The following is a 24,829-nucleotide window of genomic DNA, read 5'->3' as shown; positions in this document are numbered from 1 at the left end:
GCACGTGTGCCGGCACGCATCGTGCTCCACCTCGAACCACAAGTCCCAGTTGGGACCAGGCGAACACGCGCGGCCACGCAAAACCGGTCCAGATTTGGATCGGGTTTGCGTCGTCCAGACGCCGCGGCCGTCCGCTTTTGCGGTGCGTCCCCACGTTGGGCCGTATTTTTGTCCGGCTGGACCAATCCGGACGCCCGCCCGTGGGCGCGGGATGGGTCCCCGTTGGAGATGCCCTAACTGAGCTGAGAATCCGGTCGTCCTGTTGGTTCTGTCTCGCATCTCGCTCCCTTCCTTCGAACAGAAGCCGGTCCGAGGACTGAAACTTGGCGGCGCCGGCGGTAGTCTTCACGCATCTCCGGCCGCTGGCGAAAAAGGGCGAGCTCCCCCGTCGCGACGCTAGGTACTACTCCCATCTCCGTGTCCTTCTCTGCTAATTGCGTGACCCTAGCCTCCGGGACGAACTCGGTAGTCGGTAGTCGGCGCCGCTAACCCCGCCCGCTAGTCCTCACCCTTCGGAGCAGCAGCCCTAGGCGACGCCCCCACCGCCGCGGCACCGCGACTCCGGGAAGCGCCCGGCTCCTGTGCAGTTGTTCGCTGTCCATCCCTCTCGCCATCTCTCCCTCTAGGGTTTTGTTTCTGTCAATTTATTTCAGTTTCTGCAACCCTAGGTTTGTCTTGGATGGGGATTCATCGAGTTGGAAGGCATATGTGCTGCGGTTTCCTCCTGCAACTCTTGATCTAGGCATTTTTGTTACGAGACCGTTCATCAATTTTGGGGGTGGTTTTTGTAATCACGTTTGGCCTGCACCATCTGTTATGCTCAGAACTTTGTCGCCTGAATTTTGTGCTCTCGGAATGTTTCTTTTGGTATGCCGTTTCCTTGCAGCATTTGCCGATTTATTCAAGTTATCGTGGTAACATGATGCTATTTTTTCTAAGTATGAACACAAGGCCCGAGGGTTTTGTTCTGCACATTCTTGTTGTACTGGAGTGAGCCTGCCCTTCTTCCTGGAAGGGAAATATATGAAGTTTTCCATAGAGTGCACTAAATGGATTTCTGTTGAATCGACATTTAGATATTGTGTGATAGCTGATATCAAGACTCGTGTGCTTATGGTTTATGGTTGGCCTATAAGAAAAGTGGAAGACTGAGAAGACCCCGCATTTTATTCTCTTTACCCTATCCAACCTAATTCAACCCAAGGACAAAAGCCAATAGAGCGCAAGCCATTGCTGAGCTGCAAGTTTCATCTAGCAGTTGCTCCTTCTCTAACGGTGTTCCTATTAATGTCTTATTTCACCCTAGTTAGCATGTGGACTCAACGCCAACCGAAGATTTGTAGCAGATCGAAGTATCTGTTGTATGCTGTGCTACTGTTATTGATAACTCTGTGCTAATATTTTTGGTGTTGCTTAATTTGTTTTCTTTATCTTTCTACTAGGCATGTGGTAAGGGGAAGTTGAGCTGCAAGTGGCCATTATCAGAATGGATGGAAGTAGTGAGAATATCCAGTTCTCATGGGGAAACAAGAGAGCTAAAGGTGGTGCCAAGATGGATACACAGTTCTATGGTTCCTTCACATTTGACAATGTGAAGTACTCATTGTATGACTCTGTGTATCTTTTTAAAAATGGTGATCCTGAGCCGTACATTGGAAAGATATTAAAGATATGGCAGCAGAAGCAAGCTAAGAAAGTAAAAATTCTTTGGTTTTTCTCCCCGGATGAGATCAGAAGTTACTTAAGCGGTCCTGTGGCGGAAAAGGAGATATTTCTTGCTTCTGGTGATGGCACTGGCCTTGCTGATATCAATCCACTGGTAGTTTTTTCCTTCTTTATTCATAGATTTGTGTTTCCTTATGTTTGGATAGACCCACAAATCATAAATGTAATTTTAAGTTAAAGAGTTCCAATCTTCATAAATAAAAGGTTGGTTAACACTTTGTGGAGTATATTTGGCAATAGATGTGAACTCTAGGCACAAGGAAAGCCTGAGTGAGCTGCATCAGGCCTGGCTCTGCTCATTTGCAAAATCTAAGCTGAACCAGCTTGGTCAGGAAAGCAGTTCAACAAGCATGTGAACATCTCTATTAGGGTTCAACAGTTATACTTTCAAGCTACTGTGGCACATCACTGCTAATTCAGTTCATTTTTAACCTTCTTGCAACTAAAATGTTCTAATTTAGCCATTTGTTCATCACTCAATTAGGAAGCTATTGCTGGAAAATGCACTGTTGTTTGCCTTTCAAAGGATGAGAGGAATCGCCAGCCTACTCCAAGGGAACAAGAAGTTGCTGATTATATCTTCTATAGGTTCTTCGATGTTGGAAACTGCACACTTTCTGATAAAGTACCTGAAAAAATTGGAGGGCTGGAAGGTCAGTCTAGGATCCAGATTTTGTTCATGCATTGGATCACATATAGAAGTATTTCGTTTGCCCAATACATTGTATCCATGTACATCTCAAATTATTCTCCTTCTGATGCAGTAAACAGTCTGCTTAATCCTAAAGACGAGCAAGTTACATGCTATCCGGATCAGGATACGCAAGGCGTGGATCAGAAGTTGGGTGCAGGTCTGGTTGCACCCCTTCCACAGTCAGCGGTTGAGATGGAGGATGAAAATCCAGTTGCTGCAGTGACCCCTCCCCAGTCAGGGGCTATTCCTCTCCCTCCAGCAGTCAAAGAGGAGGATAAAGCAAAGGTTGCTGCCGTTCCTCTCCCCTCAGCAGTTAAGGAGGGTGTTCCCAAACCAACACAAGATATTCCTAAACGCACACAGCAAGATCTTTCTGAGAAGATGCCTTCCAAGAAGTTGAAATTATCCCAAGATCTTACAGGACTGAGTGTGGCCCCAGTTCCTGACGTGAAAGTTCACCCTGGTCAGGCTGTTGTAAGTTTCTTGAACTAATAAAGAACTGCTTTGACATATTTCTATGTGAGCATATTATAAACATGTAAAACACATGTGCCACCTCTTGTATTCTTTGTTCCGTTGCACTCATTGAAACTGAAATCAAGTTGATCGCTATCTAACTGCATCACATCACAATTTAACACACAAAACGATAAGGAATATTTTGGTTCCTTAGTGAAATACAAAATTTCTTATAGGGCTTCTCTTGTTTGCAGCATTTTAGTTGACAGATTTTACCAGTGCATATGTCGAAGACACATTGCTGGCCTATAAGCTTCATACATGTCATAAGCTGTCTTAAACATCTTAAATGCATGCATTTGGATGCAATATTGCTTTATCTAGGTAGAAGTATGTCTGAATTTATCATTGTACTGAAAATTACCGATTCATTGCCATAACACAGTCTCTTGAAACTGCTGCCATGCACTACAACGGGTATTTGGGAGCAATGTCTGTAGCACATACTCCTTTCCAGATTTGGTATCCAAAGTCTTATCTCTCTTTCAGCTATATTTCTTACATCAGTGGGTTGAGTCTTGGGAAATAATGGCATATTTGTACACAACAAGCAGACGTGCTTCATAGTTTTCAATTAGTTTGCTTTAAGGTTTTATTCTGTATTTGGCCAAACATTATCTACATTTGCTGTTGAGATTTGACCAATGCTATTCACGAGTGGGTTAAAAGGGATAAACCATATACAAGTTCTTGTTTACAATTTCTCCATGTTTTCTTCCGTGTGCTGATACACTTCTATGCTATTTAACAGGACCGAAGCAACTGGTTCAAAGCTCTTGTGAGTTATCTCTCTTTGCTTTAGAGTCGCTTGTATATATGCTATGCCTGACGACGCATTTGTTTTATCTGCACTTGATAAGTTGTTTAGTCAAAAGTAGAATATGCTTTCAGCTCTATGTTACTGTATATTAAATGAAATTATGCTTTGGCTTTCAGTTATATGTTAGTCTGTTAAATGAAATTTGCAGCCATGGGATGAGGAACTACAAGTGTCTGATGAGGAGGGGAGACTAGTGTATATCCAGAATCTGGACATACAGTTTGCAGCTTCTGACATAGTGGTACCATGTTCTCTTTATCTATTTGGTTGTCAGGAAGCCCAAGCTGCGTTTTGTTCTCTATTGTATTTCTTGGCCTAGAACTAGAAGTATCATCTTCTTGAATTGCTTAAGCTGTATGTTCTGTTGCACAACTGTCACTGTGTACACTTTAATTTCTGCTTGCTTAACTTCTACATTCTCCCAAAGTGTATCTTCATATTTGCTACTCCCTACGATCCATAATAATTGTCACTGATTTAGTACAACTTTGTACTGAAGCAGCGACACTTATTTTTGATCGGATAGAGTACTTTATTTTTCTGCTATAGAAAGTAAAAAAATGCTGTATATATTATATTCATTGGCAAGTTGGTGCGGGCCTGGGGGGGACACATGGAGAATGTAGGGACTTGGAAAAGTTGATGAATTCTTTGTTCATATCCATTTTCTTTTGCTCAAGAATCCTTGTCAACCCTGCTTAGCACCCATTCTACTCCTTTTAAGTATCACACTATCAATCTAATGAATATTTCTCATGATAATCATATGCTTGCAGGAACTTATTCGTGAGGCGCTTCAACTAACTTGTAGAGCTCGGCCTATAAACCACCCGACCTATGATGATCCCAACAATGGTGAGTGAGTTTTGTTTGCAAGTTCACTCTTCTACACAAAGTCTACATGTTTGAGGTAACCTTCTTTTTAAATAGAGCTTAAACAATTTTCCTTCTTATTTTTAGGAAAAGCTTATGCTGTATTTAAATCTAAAAAAGCTGCCGATGTTGCTATTTCGAAGATCAATTCAGGCTTGGTAGTGGGTGGAAGGTAACTGACTTTTTTGCGTTGATACTTGTCGGAATGATGAAATCTACCGTACTTTGTTTGAGTGAGGTCATGTAATGAATTTCATATCAAGTGTTGCTACTCTGTTTGTTATTTTCTGATAGCTCCTTCAAACCAACTGCAAAAGATGGATCAAAACTAGCATTGCCTTATATTACCAATTGCTACTACCATGAGCACCAATTTATGTGTTTTAGTTCTTTGTTTAGTTGGCAAATCAAACAGGGACTGTGCACGTGCAACATTGCAATTGATGGTTAGACAGTTTGTTGATACAGTTTGTATGTGACTGCCACTTGCTCTGCCCAGTTTTATTGTATAGCTCAGTATGAAATATTCCTTGTGTTCCAAAATAAGTAGCTTAACTTTTTCTAGATACAAATGTATCTACACATTGAAATGCGTCTAGATACGGCGTATCTAGACAAAACTAAGTCACTTATTTTGAAAGGGAGATAATACGTAACTTTGTTTAATTTGGTTTTCTTTTGTTAACCCATTGATTCTTATAATTTGTATTACTTGCAGACCAATTTACTGCAGCAAAGGGTTACTTAAGATTAAAAAACCTTCAGGAGCTCTAGTTGGGCACTTAACCATCAGTAATCAAAAAAGGAGTCGAAGACAACGAGAAGACCAGGTGCTGATGGTGTTGTAAAATTAATCCTGTCACAGTTATTTCTTTTCTGAATATGATATTTATGCAACTATTGTTCTTTCTGCAGGAGAAGGCAGTATCGACCTCACATTGCTCTCAACCCAACACAATAGAATATGACCTGGCATTGGACTGGATGCTTGTCCGAGAAAAGCAAGCAAGAAAGTTCAGTATACTTCATAAGGTAATTGCAGTTCCTCTGTGCTTTCAATATTTGTACGGGGGTTTATAAATTGAGACCTTAAGTTTGCGTGTTGATATTTTCTGTAGAAGCACGCAGATGAGAGGAAGTCGTTTGCAGCAAAGATTGGGAAGTAGCGTTATTGGAATTGCTTAACCAACGGGAACCAGCCTGTTTTTCTGCGTGTCAGTTGTCGGATGGGGTTCTCAACTGATTATCGTCTCTTGGATCTTGGTGTGTTGTTGTCACCTGAAGCAACCACCTACCTGCAAGTTTTGTCGCAATTGCAACATTATGGGTCAATGGTTTATTTTTTGGCTTCAATTCTGTTGAATTCCGAGGGGAAATCTAACTGCACCTTAGGATGTTCTTTGTTACGGAGGAAAGGTATAGAGGGGGAAATTTCTCAGGACGTAGCTTCAGGAATCAGAGTAGCGGGAAATGTCTCAGGACATTGTTTCAGGAATCAGAGTAGTATTGTAGAAGTAGCCCTTGCAGCAAGCATGAGGCTGTTTTAGGCTAACTGTAGGCCACCGTGCACATCTGTAGTCTGTGGCTACGTATTTTCAGGTAGCAAATGATGAACTATGTATGTTCCAGAAGTTCATGGCTTGGCTACCTGTTCTCATTCATGGCACTGCATGCTTGTATGGCTCTAGTCCGGTGTTCACTTATGATTCTGCAAATATGCCGCGGCCCCATACCCAAAGGCCACAGTGGCACCATGTTGTTGTATTTGACGGCGATTAATCTGTGTTTGTCTCTACCGGTGATTTTAACAAATCATTGGCTTGCCTGTCTATCAACCAGTACCTTCGAGGGAGCGCTTAGAGTCTGCAAAAACAAAAACAAAAGTATGGTGTGTTACGTACATCCATCATGTTGGACATGAGTTAATCTGTAGCTGTTGGCATGCTAGTTCTCCTGTAAAGCTTGGATCTGAGCGAGGAGATTGTCTCGAAGCCAAACCGTTTTTGTCCCAGGGTTAGTTCAAGTATAAAACACTAGCTTTCAGGTCGAGCTAGTGGTGACAAGATTTACTCGGAATTGTCATATTAGCTAGCATGCAATGTGTGCGGTGTAACGCTACCCAGAGTGTATGAATGCCTTGTTACACGTGAATGAACAGATAGGCTCGTACCACGTCAAAAGTATTATGTCCAAACCATACTTTAAGAGTGGTGACAATTGTTGTTGGGCAATGGTCACTTTCTTGCGCGAACACGGTGCTGAAAAAACATTAGCCACCTTTTTTTCTTTCTAAAATGTTTAACACTACAGTTATATGCTTTTTCTACTGTTACATTTGTGTTCTCTGACAACAACATTGCAAGAATACTAGGTCGGGGAAAGATGGATGCGATTTTTTTGGCTCCTGGGTGCGTCAGAACCCGATTTAACCTATAAAATCGATTTTTTAAACGTGATTAGAGAATACGGCATAAATCATGTATGTAGATTATGTATGTAGTTATGTGCATGTCTCAACCTAAAATATGAAAGTATGTAACCTACATAAAAATGATAAACTATACTGTTTGCAGTATAACAAAGTTTTATTTTCTTTTTTTTGTGGGTCACATACAGGCGTACTTTTTTTTAAAAAAAATTGCACGGGCAGGTATCAGGATGAGATGTACGTGCAGAAATTATTTCAACTTCTTTTAAAAGATCTAAATTATGTTTTTCGGTTTTTTTTTTTGAAATCGGGTGGGCTGGTACCTAGGTTCTACACCATATTTTTGGGGAAAAGATTCACTATTAAAGCACACACATGAGGAAGTAAAAGTTGTTTATCTAATAAACTTCTATAGCTTGGCCAATGCATGTGCATCTTCAACAGTAATTCTCATACACAGATGAATTATAGTTAGCTCCCTAAAAAATGCATTTTAGTTAGCGGTAATTAGAAGTGTGATGAACATATAACATATCGCCATACTATGGCGAAAAGAGATACCATGAGCATGAGGGGGTCCAAGGAAAACTATTCTTATGTTCTTCTTTCTCTCTATTAATTAACTCATAACATGTATTCGTTCCGTCCTATAATATAAAATGTTATTACAACCAATATATGACTATGTTGGTTGTAATAACATCTTAATGCTACTTTGATCTATAGGATTTTCAAATGCTTTGTGTAGCATTTTGTTGGTGCAGAGGTTGAGTGTAATTGATAGCTTCACGATATTAACATATTTCCTTTATCGATTTATTTTTGATATCCTATGAGAATTTTCTTGCAGAAGCCGTTTGAATAATAGGATCATATTTCATACTCCCATATAAATAGCATTAGGTTAGACATTATAAAAAAATCTTCCACTGCAATCAAAGAGAATTTCCTCTTTTCATAGGATTTAAGTAGACATGGTATCCCAATCATATTCATTTCCTTCTACACTTTCTTATCCTTAGAATCAAAGGAACCCTTATATTATGGGACGGCGGAAGTACATCCTAAGATAATGCTTGTGGGGTATAATTGGAGATGCTTCTATATACCAAAGCATAAGTTAAATTTAAAAAGATGGTTTAGTTAGTGTCGCTTCATAAAACAAACGGGAGATGCATGGAGAGAACCATCGGTACTAATAACAAAACAGACTCTTGTAAAATTTGTGTGCATCATTTGATGCAGAGGACACGCTCTCCATTTTGAAAGAAGAGACTCTTCTAAAAGGATTCTTTCTCTAGCCATGCATCCATACTTGATCCATTGTACATACCCCCGGAATAAGATACACACACATATCAAAGCTAATCAAGAGACTCGATATCAAGTCGCAAAAGAATCAGGCTTGATAGAGAACACAAACACAATGAAACAACAAGAGCATACTTTTCTCATGGACATTGGTCCACTGAAAAAATCAAATTAATATGATTTCAGTTGAAAATGTTGTAGTGAAGCTTAAAACTATTTAGTTGGTACAACTTTGACATTAGTAAAAGACCCCATTTGTACAGTGGTTAAAGTACCAAGAAATGATTCAAATCCTTCTGAACCCTTGCGCCTCTCAAACATGTATATGGTGCATAAAAGGACGTGAGCACATCTGAAGAAAATGCTGCTTGTGTCGCCATCCTTGTCGTCCACCATTCTTGGCACTTTTTCTTCCCCACAACCTCAGCCCCTTTGGTACCGGGGAGCGACCAGTTCCTTCTGTCTCTCTTTGTGCAATTTTTCCAGGATGTAGTCGTCCCGACACTCTGGCTTACATAATCCTACCTCACCTCTGCCATACAGAAAAAGGAAACATGTCATGCAAGCATAAAGTTTTATTACTCCCTCTGATCCATCATAAGTGTTGTAGTTTTAGTTCAGATAAACTATTGAACTAAAACCACGATACTTATTATGGATCGGAGAGAATAATATTTCTTGAAGGTAATAGGAGTTGCTAAGCTGACGCACGATCTGATGATCAATCAACCGCTTACTTGTAAATGTACAGGGGATCCACAACCATCTAGTGGAGTAGATCGTGTGGAGCAGATCCAATGGTGCGGAAGTAGTTATGTAGTACGGGAGCTCGGAACCAGAATGGACTCCGGTGGTAGCACCGGAGCCTCGGTAGTGCCACCTCCATGCATTATTGTAATATCCCAGAACATAGGACCAGCGAAGGGTAGATTTACAAATGGGATGTGCATTTCAGCGCAAAATAGGGGAAATTTTCGTGCTTTATTGTATAAAACCTAAGGGGCATCGAGGTTTCTCTCTCGTTGCTATTAGGGTTAGAGCAAGGTGAGTGTTATGAATTTCGACATGACCTCTTTTGAAACTTAGAGTTTTGGGAGAATATTTGATTTGTATTTCAAATTGAATTCAAAACAAAAGAAGTGATAAGTAAACAATATATAAATGAATTATGAATTCATAACCACATCACACTTATTCAAATAATTCAAAAGTATATCAAATATATACAAATAACTCATAAGTAAATATCAAATATTTACAAAAGCTCATAAGCAAAACCTTGAGCTTTATTGATCATGCACACGTAATTACATTGTCATTACAATATCCAATATACATGAATGAATAATAGAATAAAGAAAATGAAGATTACATCAATTGGATTATTTCTAAACTAAAGTCTTCATCAATTCTTCGTCTTGTTATTCTCCAAAGCTTGATATGTCTTGGAAATCCGTAGAATGAGAGAAAATAGAAGAATCTATCCAGTAATAAGTGTCATTGACACTTGGCGGTAAAAAAGAACTAGAAATGCAAGTGATAAGCCTTGGCAGGGAGGGATCAAGTCCCAACCAAAGCCAAAGAGGGAGCCCAGCAGCTTTTCTCCATCATGAGCAAGGGGAGAAGGGCTGGATAGTATAGCACACACACAAGTGTTGTCGACCAAGGAGCACAACACCTTGTGCTATGAATAGCACAATACTTAGAGGTAGGGTTGGATTCATCAGTTCAGCAAGAAGAACAGCAAGAACATCTCTAGAACCACCAGTAGAGCATTTCCATATTCATCCAGAGAAATCAAACCCAAAAAACAAAACCCAACCATCCATAGATCATGGTGACCTAAGGATAGATCATCCAGGAGCTAGGAGGTGTTAAACCATCAGATCAACCCAGTTTTCATCAAAAGCATCCACAGGGCATTCATACAGATGATTCCCAACTGTGGAGCTTATTTATCTTTTCATAAAATCCACCAAATAGCCAGATAAGATGCAATCAGATACAGTAGCCAGCTACTGAAGTCACAATACTAGCCTAGCAAGCAAACAAGCCACACATGCAAGTTTGTCTTCATTACAATATAGGTTCAGACAAGTAGATTCATTCCAAGCATATTGGAATTCATATTAGCAACTGTTTATGTAATTGAATCACTACCAACACATGGTTCATCAAATATAACTAACAGAAATCAACACATGTCAATAACATGAAATGCACAGAAGGATTACTAAAGCAATTGCTTCAGTAATGCTCATCTGGCTATCAAAACCATTTAACCAAGTATTACTGCAAGCATAAGTAGCTTAATTACCCACTAAGCATGCACATAAGCCACTGGTAAAGCACCAGTAGCATCACAAGCCATTCAGAGAGATATAAATCATCAATAGGCATCACAGGCTAACCAAATGGCAACAATCAAAGATTGGAGAGCTTAGCCAATGACTAGAGCAACAACCAAACAAGACATAGAGCCTAACCACTAGTATCTATTGATCCAATGGATCAATTGGATCATGTGCAAGACACAAGAGAGCACCACAAGCATCACAAGTGTCAGGATAATTGCCAACACTGACAGCAAGCATCACCAACAAGCAATTGAATAGCAGTGGACCTAGACAAGCAATAATATGGCACCAGTAAGCCTAGTCATCACATCAAGCATAGCATAGCATAGCAGTAGAAATGGATCAGAGTAACCATGGCCATGAACAACACAACAACAACATACAGTTGGCCAGTGACCAGTAATGGTTTGGCTGGCCAGGGCTTGCAGAAAGGAAGGATTGGATACAATGGGCATCAATAGCAATGTTCCTGCATGATCCTAGGATCATCAGGAAGCAAGGAGAGAATAAGAAGAGCAACATAGACATGGAGGCGCACAGACAAGGAGAAGGGATAGAGGAGGACATGGAGGACATACCTGCGCCTGGAAGCAGAAGCTACGGCATGGTGAGGCAGTGCCCGCGCGGCCGCAGCAGCTGCAAGTCCAGGGTGGACGCCAGCGTTACGCCGACGAACTCAACCACCAGCAAAGCACCCTGGGGACGACGGCACAGGCGATGCCACAACATCACCCGCGCCAGGTCAGTCCCAAGCACACGCGAGCGTCGACGATGGCGACCACAGCTCGCCGGAGACATCACACTACTAGGAAAATGGCTATAGGTGGAGAAAACGTTGCCGGCGCACCATGATTCTGCCGCGCCGGTGGCAAGTGGTGCCGGCGCACCACCTTGTCGCCGCGCCGGCGATGACCGCACACTGCCGGCGCACCAGCCAAGATCCTGCGCCGGCGATAAACTGAGGCCGTGGCTCGCCCCGTCCGAGCCAGGCCCAACAAGTATTGCCGGCGCACCGGCCCAGGGGTGCGCCGGTGGAATTTAGCTATTGCCGGCGCACCACTGGGCCAGTACGCCGGCAATAATTGCTGGGCCTGGCCCGCACCAATTTTAGCCGGATCGTCTATATACTGCCGGCGCACCCACGTCCTGGTGCGCCGGCAGTAACCTGGGATCTTATTTCTGCACACCTACCACTCCCCACTACCATTACTCCACTCCTTCACACAAACCCGAGCCTTCTCCCAACCCAGCTCATTTTTGCCCATTTCTACCGCCAATTTAGCCAATTTGACCAAACAAAATCATATTTTTCGAGCAAATCTTCCCTTCCTACATGCATCTCCCACATCCCCCTATGTAGATCTAGATCTACTATCCCGCATTGACCTCTCAATCTAGATCTAGATCTAAAAAGTCGGCTTCCATACACCGTGGTCGCGGCGCGATGTCTCGATCTCGTTGACGAATATATCAAACAAATAGGTGATTAATGAACAAATTGAGGAATGAAATCGACGTATATTGGACATTTGAAGCAAAGATCATGTGTGGCATATATATATATATATATATATATATATATATATATATATATATATATATATATATATATATATATATATATATATATATATATGTTGTGTTTGTGCTTGTGTGTGTTGGCGTTGAAAATGAGTTGCCAACGTTGCGCCAAAATGTTGATTCGTTAAGTTTTCGTTTCGGCACATTTCTGGCGCTCCTATGTCCTACCGTGTAGGAAGGTCATGCCGAAATTTTCCGTGAAAACTACCGACGGATGCATGGTTCTAATCAATTATATAATCTTACCGTGCAGGCGATAATGGTTATCGAGATGAGTGAAAGCGTCGTGATGAGATATCTGAAACACGCGATCATCGACATGTATGAAAATAACCGCACAGAGGTATTGTGTCCGTGCCGAAGACGCAAACGAGGGAAATGGTTTGACCCCTATTCAGGCAAATTGCAGGGGCACCTGCTCACTAATGGTTTCATGCATGGACACACTCAATGGATGAGTGATGATGGCGCGGAGGTCAATGGGGCGACGACAACAGGTGGTTATGGCCGGAAAGAAGGAGGGCATCATGATATTGATGACGATGAAGAGTTTGTCGCACAGGATGATAACCTTGACGATGACAATAACCTTGACAACGACGAAGAGGTGCCGCTAGCTTCAGTCGTGCGGGACCCTCATCTTCAATATCTGCTTCTCGAAAAGACGAAAGGCGCAAAGCGAAAATCAAAGCTTGAGCAACTGGAGATAGACTCGAATACTCCGTTGTACGACTCAGGTCGCGGGTTGGGGGAGTCCTGCTTGAGAGTAGCGCTCGATGTGCTGCAGATGAAGGCGAAACAAATATGGACGGACACAAGCGTCGATGACATTCTGGAATACGTGAAAGGTCTCCTTCCTGCCGGGAACACGTGTCCTGGTAGTCTAGCCGAGGCCAAGAGAATCACGTGCCCTCTCGACTTACCCCACGAAAAGTATCACGCCTGCATCAACGACTGTATCATGTATCGCAAGGAGCACGTGGACAAGACCAAATATCCTGTGTGTGACGCTGAACGGTACAAGAAAGGGAAGAAGAAAGCTCCTCGGAAAGTTGTGTGGTACTTCCCGCTTGCCCCCCGGCTGGAACGGTTCTACGCGGACCGCAAGAAAGCAAAGCTCATGCGCTGGCACGCTGAAAGAAAGGAGGCAGTGTTGAATGATGTAGAGCGGATTGAGCACCCAGTGCTGACACACCCTTCAGATGCAAGCCAGTGGAAAGCATTAGAAAATGAATTCGTAAGTTTTGGGGCAAATCCCAGAAACATCAGGTTGGGTGCGAGCACGGACGGATTCAATCCATTCAGAAACCAGAGCAGCACACAGAGCACATGGCCAGTGTTTGTATGGATCTACAACCTCCCGCCCTGGTTGTGCATGAAGAGGAAATACATACAGATGAGTATGCTAATTCAAGGGCCGACACAGCCAGGAAACAATATCAACTTGTATCTCGAACTATTAAAGGAGGAGGTTGAAACATTGTGGGCGGAGGAAGGGGTAGATACATGGGACACCGTCGCGGAAGAATATTTCCCTTTGAGAGCCGCGTTGATCACGACGGTGCAGGACTACCTCAGATACGGTTATATTTCATCCCAGGTGTGCCATGGACACAAGGCATGTGTCAGGTGCATGGAAGAGACAGTGTTTTTGCAGCTTAGTAAAGATCCCAGCTCTTCGAAAACCGTTTACATGGGGCATCGAAGGTGGCTACACAAGACTGACGTCGATGGAAAAAATGAACCCCGAGGACCTCCACGTAAGAAGAGAGGCAAAGAGATCGATACATTACTGAAAGGTTGGAAGGAGTGCCCTGCACCGGGAAAGATTCGTCAAAATCCTGGAGAGAGGAAGAAAAAGGCAACGACGCCGCTCATTAGTGTATGGAAAAGGAGGTCCGTGTTTTGGGACTTGTCATACTGGAAAATTCTCGATACACCTCACTGCCTTGATGTCATGCATATTACAAAGAACGTGTGCGAGAGCTTGCTTGGCACTCTTCTCAACATGCCGGACCGGACCAAAGATGGGCCGAAAGCAAGACACGACCTGAAAGTTTTGGGCATCAGGGAAGAGCTTCAGATCCCGTCGACCCAAGACGGACCGTCAGAGGAGGAGACGGACGGCGGTCAGAAGCGCAAAAGGATTAAGCAGCCAGACTATTACTGCACCCCCTCTTGCTTCACTTTTAGTTCGACTGAGGTCGATCAATTTTTCAATTGCCTTCTAGGAGTCAGAGTGCCCTTCGGTTACTCCGGGCTAATAAGCAGATACATGTACCCCAAGGAACGAAACTTCAGTGGCATGAAGTCTCATGACTGTCACGTGATGATGATGCAGATTTTTCCGGTTGCAATCCGAGGTATAATGGATGACCATGTCCGTGCAACGCTGACTAGGCTCTGAACTTCTTCGACGTCATAACTCGGAAGTCGATAAGCGTGAAGAAACTCGCAAGGCTCCAGGAAGAGATCGTGGTGATCCTATGTGAGCTTGAGATGTACTTCCCGCCTGCATTCTTTGACGTGATGGTCCATCTGTTGGTCCATATCATGGATGATATCACCAATCTAGGGCCGACATTGCTACACAACATGATGTCGTTTGAAAAAATTAATGGGGTCTGATACGTCTCCAACATATCTATAATTTCTGATGTTCCATGCTTGTTTTATGACAATACCTACATGTTTTGCTCACACTTTATAATGTTTTTATGCGTTTTCCGAAACTAACTTATTAACAAGATGCCGAAGTGCCAATTCCTGTTTTCTGTTGTTTTTGGTTCCAGAAAGGCTGTTCGGGCAATATTCTCGGAATTCGACGAAACAAAGACCCAGTATCTTATTTTTCTCGGAAGACCCCAGAACACCGAAGGAGAGTCGGAGGCGGGCCAGAGGGCCAACAAACCATAAGGCGGCGCAGCCCCAGGCCTGGCCGCGCCAGCCTATGGTGAGGGGGGCCCAGGCACCCTCCTGCGTCGCCTCTTCTCCTATAAGACCCCTTTCGACCTAAAAAAGCGATACGAATTGACAAAACTCCAGAAATACTCCAGGGGCGCCGCCGCCATCGCGAAACTCCAATTCGGGGGACATAATCTCTGTTTCGGCACGCCGCCGGGACGGGGAAGTGCCCCCGGAAGCCATCTCCATCGACGCCACCGCCTCCATCATGCTCCGTGAGTAGTTCCCCCATGGACTACGGGTTCTAGCAGTAGCTAGTTGGTACTCTCTATCCCATGTACTTCAATACAATGATCTCATGAGCCGCCTTACATGATTGAGATCCATCTGATGTAATCGGTGTTGTGTTTGTTGGGATCCGATGGATGATACATTATGATTAGTCTATCTATAAAGTTTGTGAAGTTATTGTTGCTGCAATCTTGTTATGCTTAATGCTTGTCACTAGGGCCCGAGTGGCATGATCTTAGATTTAAGCTCTATAATTATTGCTTAGATTGTATCTACAAGTTGTTTGCACATATTGCTGTCCGGAACCCGAGGCCCCAAAGTGACAGAAATTGGGACAACCGGAGGGGAAGGCTGTGATATGAGGATCACATGCTTTCACCAAGTGTTAATGCTTTGCTCCGGTGCTCTATTATAAGGAGTACCTTAATAGCCAGTAGATTCCCTTGAGGCCCGGCTGCCACCGGCTGGTAGGACAAAAGATGTTGTGCAAGTTTCTCATTGCGAGCACGTACGACTATATATGGAAAACATGCCTACATGATTAATAATCTTGATGTTCTGTCTTAATGCTTTCAATCCTATCAATTGCCCAACTGTAATTTGTTCACCCAACACTTGTCACTTATTATTGGAGAGTTACCACTAGTGTAGATCGCTGGGAACCCCGGTCCATCTCTCATCATCATATACTCGTTCTATATGTCATTGGAAGTAGTATCAACTATTTTCTGGTGTCATCGCCTCTGTGTTATTGCTACTGCTGTTGTGTTACTGTTACCATTGCTCTCATATTACTGCTGCTTTCACATCACCCCTTTTACTAGTGCTTTTCCAGGTGCAGCTGAATTGACAACTCAGTTGTTAAGGCTTATAAGTATTCTTTACTTCCCCTTGTGTCGAATCAATAAATTTGGGTTTTACTTCCCTCGAAGACTGTTGCGATCCCCTATACTTGTGGGTCATCAAGACTATTTTCTGGCGCCGTTGCCGGGGAGGCATAGCTCTACTCATAAGTTCACATGGGGAGTACACTCTACCTCTCTCTCTGTTTTTATTTTATTTTATTTTGTTTTGCTTAGTTTATTTTTGTCTAGTTTATTTGTGCTTAGTTTATTTCTGCCTAGTATTATTTTGCTTAGTTTACTTTTGTCTAGTTCCTTTTTGTCTTGTTTTATTTTTCTCATATACCCAAAAATCCATAAAAATTTGAAAAACCGAAAAATTAAAAACCGTTGTTATGGGAGAACCCACAACCTATTTGGAGCTTATTGAAATATATAATAATTATAGAAAATCAAGAGCGGGTGAAGTGATGAGTGCTGTGATAGAAAAATTGAATACAATTGCTAAAATCTTGCTTAAACGCCATGATATAAACTGTTGCTCTCAACAGGATACTAAACATCTTAAATTCCAATGTGGCTTTAGTGAAGAAGTTTTAATTAAGAACTATAATTGGAATAGCTATATTCATCTTGGGTTCGAAGAGGTAGAACAATTTGTCATATTTATGGGAGCTTCTGAGATCGAATCCTTCATGGCTAAAAACTATGAAACTTGTGTTGTTTGTAAGGACCTTAAAGATTATGTTTCTTCTATCCTTAATTTTTGCATAGAAAGTTACAGTGATAATCCGTATATCATTGATTATAAAGAGAGACTCATTAATGCACAAGAATGCACTCACAATTTGCAGGAACCCGTGGAAGAAGAAATTGATGAACCTGAAAGCTCATTGGATGAAAAAGAGGAGGAAATTGATGAACCTGAAAGCTCATTGGATGAAAAAGAAGAGGAGAGTGATGAACAAAAGGAGGAAGAATGGATTAGCTACCCATGCCAACCTTCTAATGAGAGTAACTCTTTATCTCTTACACTATTTGATTGTCTTCCATGCTTACCAAAAGAGGTTGAATGTTATGTTCATGTGGATTCTCTTGAAATATTCCATATGAGTAAAACTTGTGAGAATAATTATGCTACTGTTATTTATGATAATCCATGCTATTTTGATAAATCTTATGATAATGCTTTGTTTGTGCCTGATATCGAAATGCATGGTACTAAAGAGTTTTGCGTAGCAAATGTTTATGATAAAGCTCTAGATGATGGTCCTATGTTACTTGATAATATTAATTGTACTACTAATGAAAATGGGATTGGAGAGTTCTTGACTTTATGTAGGAGTCCCATATCTCTTGAGATTGATCAATCATCTTGTTATATTATTAATAAAAGTGGGTTTGAAAGTTTTGATCCCACTATTTTTGAGCTTGATAAAAATTATGTGTTTATGGATCATGAAAAGCATGCTTTATGTGATAGTTATATTGTTGAGTTTGATCATGATGCTACTGGAAATTATTATGAGAGAGGAAAATATTGTTGTAGAAATTTGCATGGTACTAAAACACCTCTCTATATGCTGAAAATTTTGAAGATACTCTTGTTTTATCTTCCTATGCTTGTCACTTTGTTCTTCATGAATTTATTTGTGTACAAGATTCCTATGCATAGGAAGTGGGTTAGACTTAAATGTGTGTTGAATTTTCTTTTTGATGCTCTCTTTTGCTTCAACTCTTATTTCTTGCAAGTGCATCATTAAAATTGCTGAGCCCATCTTACTGGCTATAAAGAAAGCACTTCTTGGGAGATAACCCATGTTTTTATTTTGCTACTGTTTTGTTGTGTCTTGGAAGTTGTTACTAATGTAGAAACCTCTCCTTATCTGTATTTTATTGCATTGTTGTGCCAAGTAAAGTCTCTAATAGAAGGTTGATGCTAGATTTGGATTTCTGCGCAGAAACAGATTTCTATCTGTCACGAATTTGGGCAGGGCTCTCTGTAGGTAACTCAGAAAAATCTGCCAATTTACGTGCGTGTTCCTCAGATATGTACGCAACTTTCATTAGTTTTGAGTTTTCTGATTTGAGCAACGGAAGTACCTCTTAGAAATTCGTCTTTACTGGCTGTTCTGTTTTGGCAGATTCTGTCTCTGTTTTTTTGCATTGTCTCTTGTGGACTTTAAGTGAGGCTTTCTAGACGTGGAGAGCTATAGCTAATGTTTTATTGAGTTCTTGCAATGTGTCACTACAGTACTAAGGTGAAATAAAGTTTTTTTGAGTACTAACCCCTCTAATGAAGTTTATAAGAAGTTTGGTGTGAAGGAAGTTTTCAAGGGTCAAGAGAGGAGGATGATATATGATCAAGAAGAGTGAAAAGTCCAAGCTTGGGGATGCCCCCGTGGTTCATCCCTGCATATTTCAAGAAGACTCAAGCGTCTAAGCTTGGGGATGCCCAAGGCATCCCCTTCTTCATCAACAATTTATCAGGTTTCTTCTATTGAAACTATATTTTTATTCGGTCACATCTTATGTGCTTTACTTGGAGCGTCTGTGTGATTTTATTTTTGTATTTGAATAAGATCGGATCCTAACAATCCTTGTGTGGGAGATAGACATGCTCCACTTTTTCATATGAACACTGGTGTTCTTCGTTTTACTTTTAATGTTCATGACAAAAGTTGGAAGCTATTGCACTTATTGTTATTTGGTTGGAAACAGAAAATACCTCATATTGTCTAGAATAATTTGATACTTGGCAATTGTTTTGAGCTCTTAAGTAGATCATGATTAAGCTCTTGCATCATGTAGTTTAAACCTATTAGTGGAGAACTACCGTAGAGCTTGTTGAAACTGGTTTGCATGATTGGTCTCTCTAAGGTCTAGATATTTTCTGGTAAAAGTGTTTGAGCAACAAGGAAGACAGTGTAGAGTCTTATAATACTTGCAATATGTTCTTATGTGAGTTTTGCTGTACCGGTTCATACTTGTGTTTGCTTCAAACAACCTTGCTAGCCCAAAGCCTTGTACTGAGAGGGAATGCTTCTCGTGCATCCAAAACCTTGAGCCAAAACCTATGCCATGTGTGTCCACCATACCTACCTACTATGTGGTATTTCCTGCCATTCCAAGTAAATACTTCATGTGCTACCTTTAAACAATTCAAAATTTATCATCTCTTATTTGTGTCAATGTTTTATAGCTCATGAGGAAGTATGTGGTGTTTTATCTTTCAATCTTGTTGGGCAGCTTTCACCAATGGACTAGTGGCTTCATCCGCTTATCCAATAATTTTGCAAAGAGAGCTGGCAACAGGGTTCCCAGCCCCAATTAATCACAAATAGACACTCCTCCATGGTATGTGAAATGTTGGAAGGCACCCGAGGATTCGGTTAGCCATGGCTTGAGAAAGCAAAGGTGGGGAGGAGTGTCATCTAAATAAAACTAAAATAAATAGACACTCCTTCATGGTATGTGATTGTTGGAAGGCACCCGAGGATGCGGTTAGACATGGCTTGTGAAAGCAAAGGTTGGAAGGAGTGTCACCCAAAAATAAAAATAAACTACATCATGGGAGACGCTCTTTGAAAGTCTGTTTGGCAAGGGGGTTAGAGTGCCCACTACCATTCGTTGACAACAACAAACACCTCTCAAAATTTTACTTTTATGCTCTCTATATGATTTCAAAACTTGAAAAGCTCTAGCACATGATTTTATCCCTGCTTCCCTCTGCGAAGGGCCTTTTTTTACTTTATGTTGAGTCAGTTTACCTACTTCCTTCCATCTTAGAAGCAAACACTTGTGTCAACTGTGCATTGATTCTTACATACCTGCTTATTTGCATTCATCATATTACTTTGTGTTGACAATTATCCATGAGATATGCATGTTGAAAGTTGAAAGCAACTGCTGAAACTTATATCTTCCTTTGTGTTGCTTCGATGCCTTTACTTTGAATTTATTGCTTTATGAGTTAACTCTTATGCAAGACTTTTGATGCTTGTCTTGAAAGTACTATTCATGAAAAGTTTTGCTATATGTTATCTATTTGTTAGCAACTATAGATCATTGTCTTGAGTCACTGCATTCATCTCATATGCTTTACAATAGTATGATCAAGGTTATGTAAGTAGCATGTCACTACAGAAATTATTCTTTTTATCGTTTACCTACTCGAGGGCGAGTAGGAACTAAGCTTGGGGATGCTGATACGTCTCCAACGTATCTATAATTTCTGATGTTCCATGCTTGTTTTATGACAATACCTACATGTTTTGCTCACACTTTATAATGTTTTTATGCATTTTCCGGAACTAACTTATTAACAAGATGCCGAAGTGCCAGTTCCTGTTTTCTGTTGTTTTTGGTTCCAGAAAGGCTGTTCGGGCAATATTCTCAGAATTCGACGAAACAAAGACCCAGTATCTTATTTTTTCCGGAAGACCCAAAACACCGAAGGAGAGCCGGAGGCGGGCCAGAGGGCCACCACACCATAAGGCGGCGCGGCCCCAGGCCTGGCCGCGCCAGCCTATGGTGAGGGGGGCCCAGGCACCCTCCTGCGCCGCCTCTTCGCCTATAAGACCCCTTTCGACCTAAAAGCGCGATACGAATTGACGAAACTCCAGAAAGACTCCATGGGCGCCGCCGCCATCGTGAAACTCCAATTCGGGGGACAGAATCTCTGTTCCGGCACGCCGCCGGGACGTGGAAGTGCCCCCGGAAGCCATCTCCATCGACGCCACCGCCTGCATCATGCTCCGTGAGTAGTTCCCCCATGGACTACGGGTTCTAGCAGTAGCTAGTTGGTACTCTCTATCCCATGTACTTCAATACAATGATCTCATGAGCTGCCTTACATGATTGAGATCCATCTGATGTAATCGGTTTTGTGTTTGTTGTGATCCGATGGATGATACATTATGATTAGTCTATCTATAAAGTTTGTGAAGTTATTGTTGCTGCAATCTTGTTATGCTTAATGCTTTTCACTAGGGCCCGAGTGGCATGATCTTAGATTTAAGCTCTATAATTATTGCTTAGATTGTATCTACAAGTTGTTTGCACATATTGCTGTCCGGAACCCGAGGCCCCAAAGTGACAGAAATTGGGACAACCGGAGGGGAAGGCTGTGATATGAGGATCACATGTTTTCACCAAGTGTTAATGCTTTGCTCCAGTGCTCTATTAAAAGGAGTACCTTAATAGCCAGCAGATTCCCTTAGGCCCGGCTGCCACCGGCTGGTAGGACAAAAGATGTTGTGCAAGTTTCTCATTGCGAGCACGTACGACTATATATGGAAAACATGCCTACATGATTAATAATCTTGATGTTCTGTCTTAATGCTTTCAATCCTATCAATTGCCCAACTGTAATTTGTTCACCCAACACTTGTCACTTATTATTGGAGAGTTACCACTAGTGTAGATCATTGGGAACCCCGGTCCATCTCTCATCATCATATACTCGTTCTATATGTCATTGGAAGTAGTATCAACTATTTTCTGGTGCCATCGCCTCTGTGTTATTGCTACTGCTGCTGTGTTACTGTTACCATTGCTCTCATATTACTGCTGCTTTCACATCACCCCTGTTACTAGTGCTTTTCCAGGTGCAGCTGAATTGACAACTCAGTTGTTAAGGCTTATAAGTATTCTTTACCTCCCCTTGTGTCGAATCAATAAATTTGGGTTTTACTTCTCTCGAAGACTATTGCGATCCCCTATACTTGTGGGTCATCAGGGTCATTAAAGGATATGTTCGTAACTGGTCACAACCGGATGGAAGCATCGTCCAGGGCTGGCTCACCGAAGAGTGCATCTCTTTCTGCACGAATTATCTAGACATCGAGGACCCTGTTGGTTTGCCTCAAAACAAGCACCTCCGCAGGTTCGAGGGAGTAGGCCACAAAAAATGGAAGGAAGGAACTGCACATGCACATGTTTGGTTGGACTTCCGACTTTGACAGGGCCAACTTAGTAGCGCTACAACACATTGACTTGATCGATCCTTGGTTGAAAGAGCACAAAACCATGATAGAGAACAGTGGCAAGCCGATGATGACGGAAGCAGAAATATTCAGAGAGCACAACTCCTCTTTCGCGCACTGGTTCAAAGACCACATTGATGCTAATCCCCCACCAATGGATTCTGACAAGGATAAACTAGTATTGGCCTTGTCACATGGCCCCGCGCCCAACATCATGACTTACCAAGCGTACGATATCAACGGGTACACATTCTACACGGAAGAAAAAGACAAGAACAGTGTTTACCAGAACTCAGGGGTAACGATGGATTCCTGGACGGGTGACGTAAAGACTAGATACTACGGAAGGATCGAGGAAATCTGGGAGCTTAGCTACGCTGGGGAGAAAGTGCCGATGTTCCGTATGAAATGGGCTAAGAGCATCACAAAATAAGATCGGTATTTCACCACCATGTTTCTACCCGAAGCCAACAAATCAAAGTCCACGAACACCACCGCGCAGAAGGAGCCATGGGTACTGGCAGAACACGTGCACCAATGCTTCTTCATAACCGACCCATCCAGGCCTAGCCGTGTTATCATGAGGAGAGGCAAGAGGACCATCGTCGAAATGGATGGAGTCGCCAACGAGAAAGACTTCGAAGAAAAGGTCGGAGACCCAATGATGGAAGAATCCGAGGACGAAGACACAACGTACACCACAATAAGAAGCAGGACCACACTACCGAGGTTAGGTCGACCCTTTAAAAGAAGAATTCACGACACGGGGCTAAATTATTCAACGACGAGCAAGAAAAGCAAGAAGAAAGTGAAACACTCTTCTCAATCGATGATGTAAAACTTTGTTTGCAATGTATAACTCATATTTTGTGTAATTCATAAATCATATGGTCATGGCCAATATTTTATGTATAACTAATTAATATTGTGTTGGTCAATATTTTGTGTATGTATAACTCATTTTTTTGTAATGCATAATTAACTCATATTGCTTGGTTATTATCTTGAAAATAGAAGGAAATAAAATAGTATAGGATTTGTGGGAAAAGAAACATAAAAGAAAGTGAAAAGAAATAAAGAAATGAAGAAAAAGAAATAAAAACAGAAAACGAAATGGCCAGCCAGGGGCTGGGGGACAAGTCCCAGGTATAGCCGGGCCCACCTTATTGCCGGCGCACCAGCTGTTTGGTTTGCCGGGGGTATAAATGTCCTTGACGAACCAAAGCAGGTGGTGCACCGGCAATAAGATGGGTCCGGCTATACTACGGACTTAACCGCACGCGCGACTCGATCTTTCTCCTTCTTCCCCATTCCTTCCCCGACGTCGCCAGAACCCTAGCTAAGCGCCACCACCCTGCACCTGCCCCCGTGCCGCCGAGCCGCCGAGAGGAGCAGAGCCGCCGAGAGGAGGAGGAGCAGGCGTCGCCACACCGTCGCCTCGGAGAGGAGGATCGACCAGGCGTCACCATCGTTGCCGCGGAGGAGGAGGAGGGCGTCGCACGCATGCCAGCCACTGTCACCACCATCGGTGAGAACCTCCCCTCTTCCTTCCCCTCTCCCTTCCCCTCTTCCTTCCCCGACGTCGTCAGGACCTCCTCCACCTTCCCCTCCCCTCCCCCCTCTTCCTTCCCCTGTCCCCCCCCTCTTCCATGGCTTCTCCCTATGTTAAACTTTCTTGGGAATTCTTGCAGTAGCAGTATTAGTAGGTTTAGTTGAATGCTTGCAGTAGCAGTATTAGTAGGTTTAGTTGAGTTCGGTAAAGAACAAGTGCTATTCTCTGGTTTGAAAAAAGAAAATAAAATGATTTTGTCCTCTGGTTTGAAATTTAGTTCATTTAGTTCAGATGCTTCTGCTTGCCACTGAATACTTTTATTGCTGCCAAACTGTAAACAATGTGACATGCCTTCAATTGTTTGCTCTTTAGTAAATAAAAATATATGAATTTGTAACCAAAGCAAGAAGAAATTATCTAGGAACCTAACCAACAGCATAGCCCTACATACTATCACAGAGATACATGATATCTGGGATAACTCAATAAAGAAATGAAAGGTAGTGTGTAGCTTTTACATATTGTTAGGGTGTTACATCATGCAGCATAATGGAGCTAAAGGTTGGAAGTAAAAAATAATGCCATTCATGATCTTAACAGTGGGCTAAAGCTTGGAAGCCAGAAATAATGCTTTCTTCATGCCTTTCATTAGATGGACCAGTAGCTAAAGCCAAGCAACAAAAAATCATTAGATAGTGATTGTATGAGCCTTTCTTCATGCTACATAGATGGACCAGTAGCTAAAGCCAAGCAATATTTAGACCCTACATTAGAATATGTTTTTTCAATGATGAAATGAACTGAGTGGAGCAAACTGTTATAGCCTGGTTCATTCTCCACCAGTTAGGCACTTAGGCTGTAGCTCTTTGGTACTCGAGCTGTATGCATGAGCTACCACTTTGGCCTTGCTAGACAGACAGTCTTGCGCACTCTCTAATGATGCAA

The 24,829-nt window shown here is 42.2% G+C and overlaps 1 protein-coding gene across 1 annotated transcript; it reads left to right on the top strand.

Moving 5' to 3' along the window:
• Nucleotides 1–227: 227 nt before the first annotated feature.
• LOC127332677 (protein ANTI-SILENCING 1) lies at nt 228–6,292 on the top strand. The gene is made up of 11 exons (XM_051358999.1): nt 228–400; nt 1,443–1,819; nt 2,210–2,378; nt 2,490–2,893; nt 3,690–3,716; nt 3,907–3,999; nt 4,535–4,613; nt 4,719–4,803; nt 5,350–5,461; nt 5,547–5,663; nt 5,750–6,292. Exons 2-11 carry the CDS (start codon nt 1,487–1,489, stop codon nt 5,795–5,797), a joined length of 1,467 nt encoding a protein of 488 aa, XP_051214959.1. The 5' UTR covers nt 228–400; nt 1,443–1,486; the 3' UTR covers nt 5,798–6,292.
• The last annotated feature ends 18,537 nt before the right edge of the window (nt 6,293–24,829 follow it).

This window comes from Lolium perenne, chromosome 2 (genome assembly GCF_019359855.2).
Source record: "Lolium perenne isolate Kyuss_39 chromosome 2, Kyuss_2.0, whole genome shotgun sequence".
Taxonomy (NCBI): Eukaryota; Viridiplantae; Streptophyta; class Magnoliopsida; order Poales; family Poaceae; genus Lolium; species Lolium perenne.
Note: the sequence above shows the minus strand (reverse complement) of the source record. Positions and strands in the feature narration are given on the sequence as shown.

Coding starts and splice junctions, on each gene's coding strand:
- LOC127332677 (XM_051358999.1), top strand. CDS start 1,487: ATGGATGGAAGTAGTGAGAATATCCAGTTCTCATGGGGAAACAAGAGA. Junction 1,820..2,209: donor TTGCTGATATCAATCCACTG/GTAGTTTTTTCC, acceptor TCACTCAATTAG/GAAGCTATTGCTGGAAAATG. Junction 5,664..5,749: donor AGTTCAGTATACTTCATAAG/GTAATTGCAGTT, acceptor TATTTTCTGTAG/AAGCACGCAGATGAGAGGAA.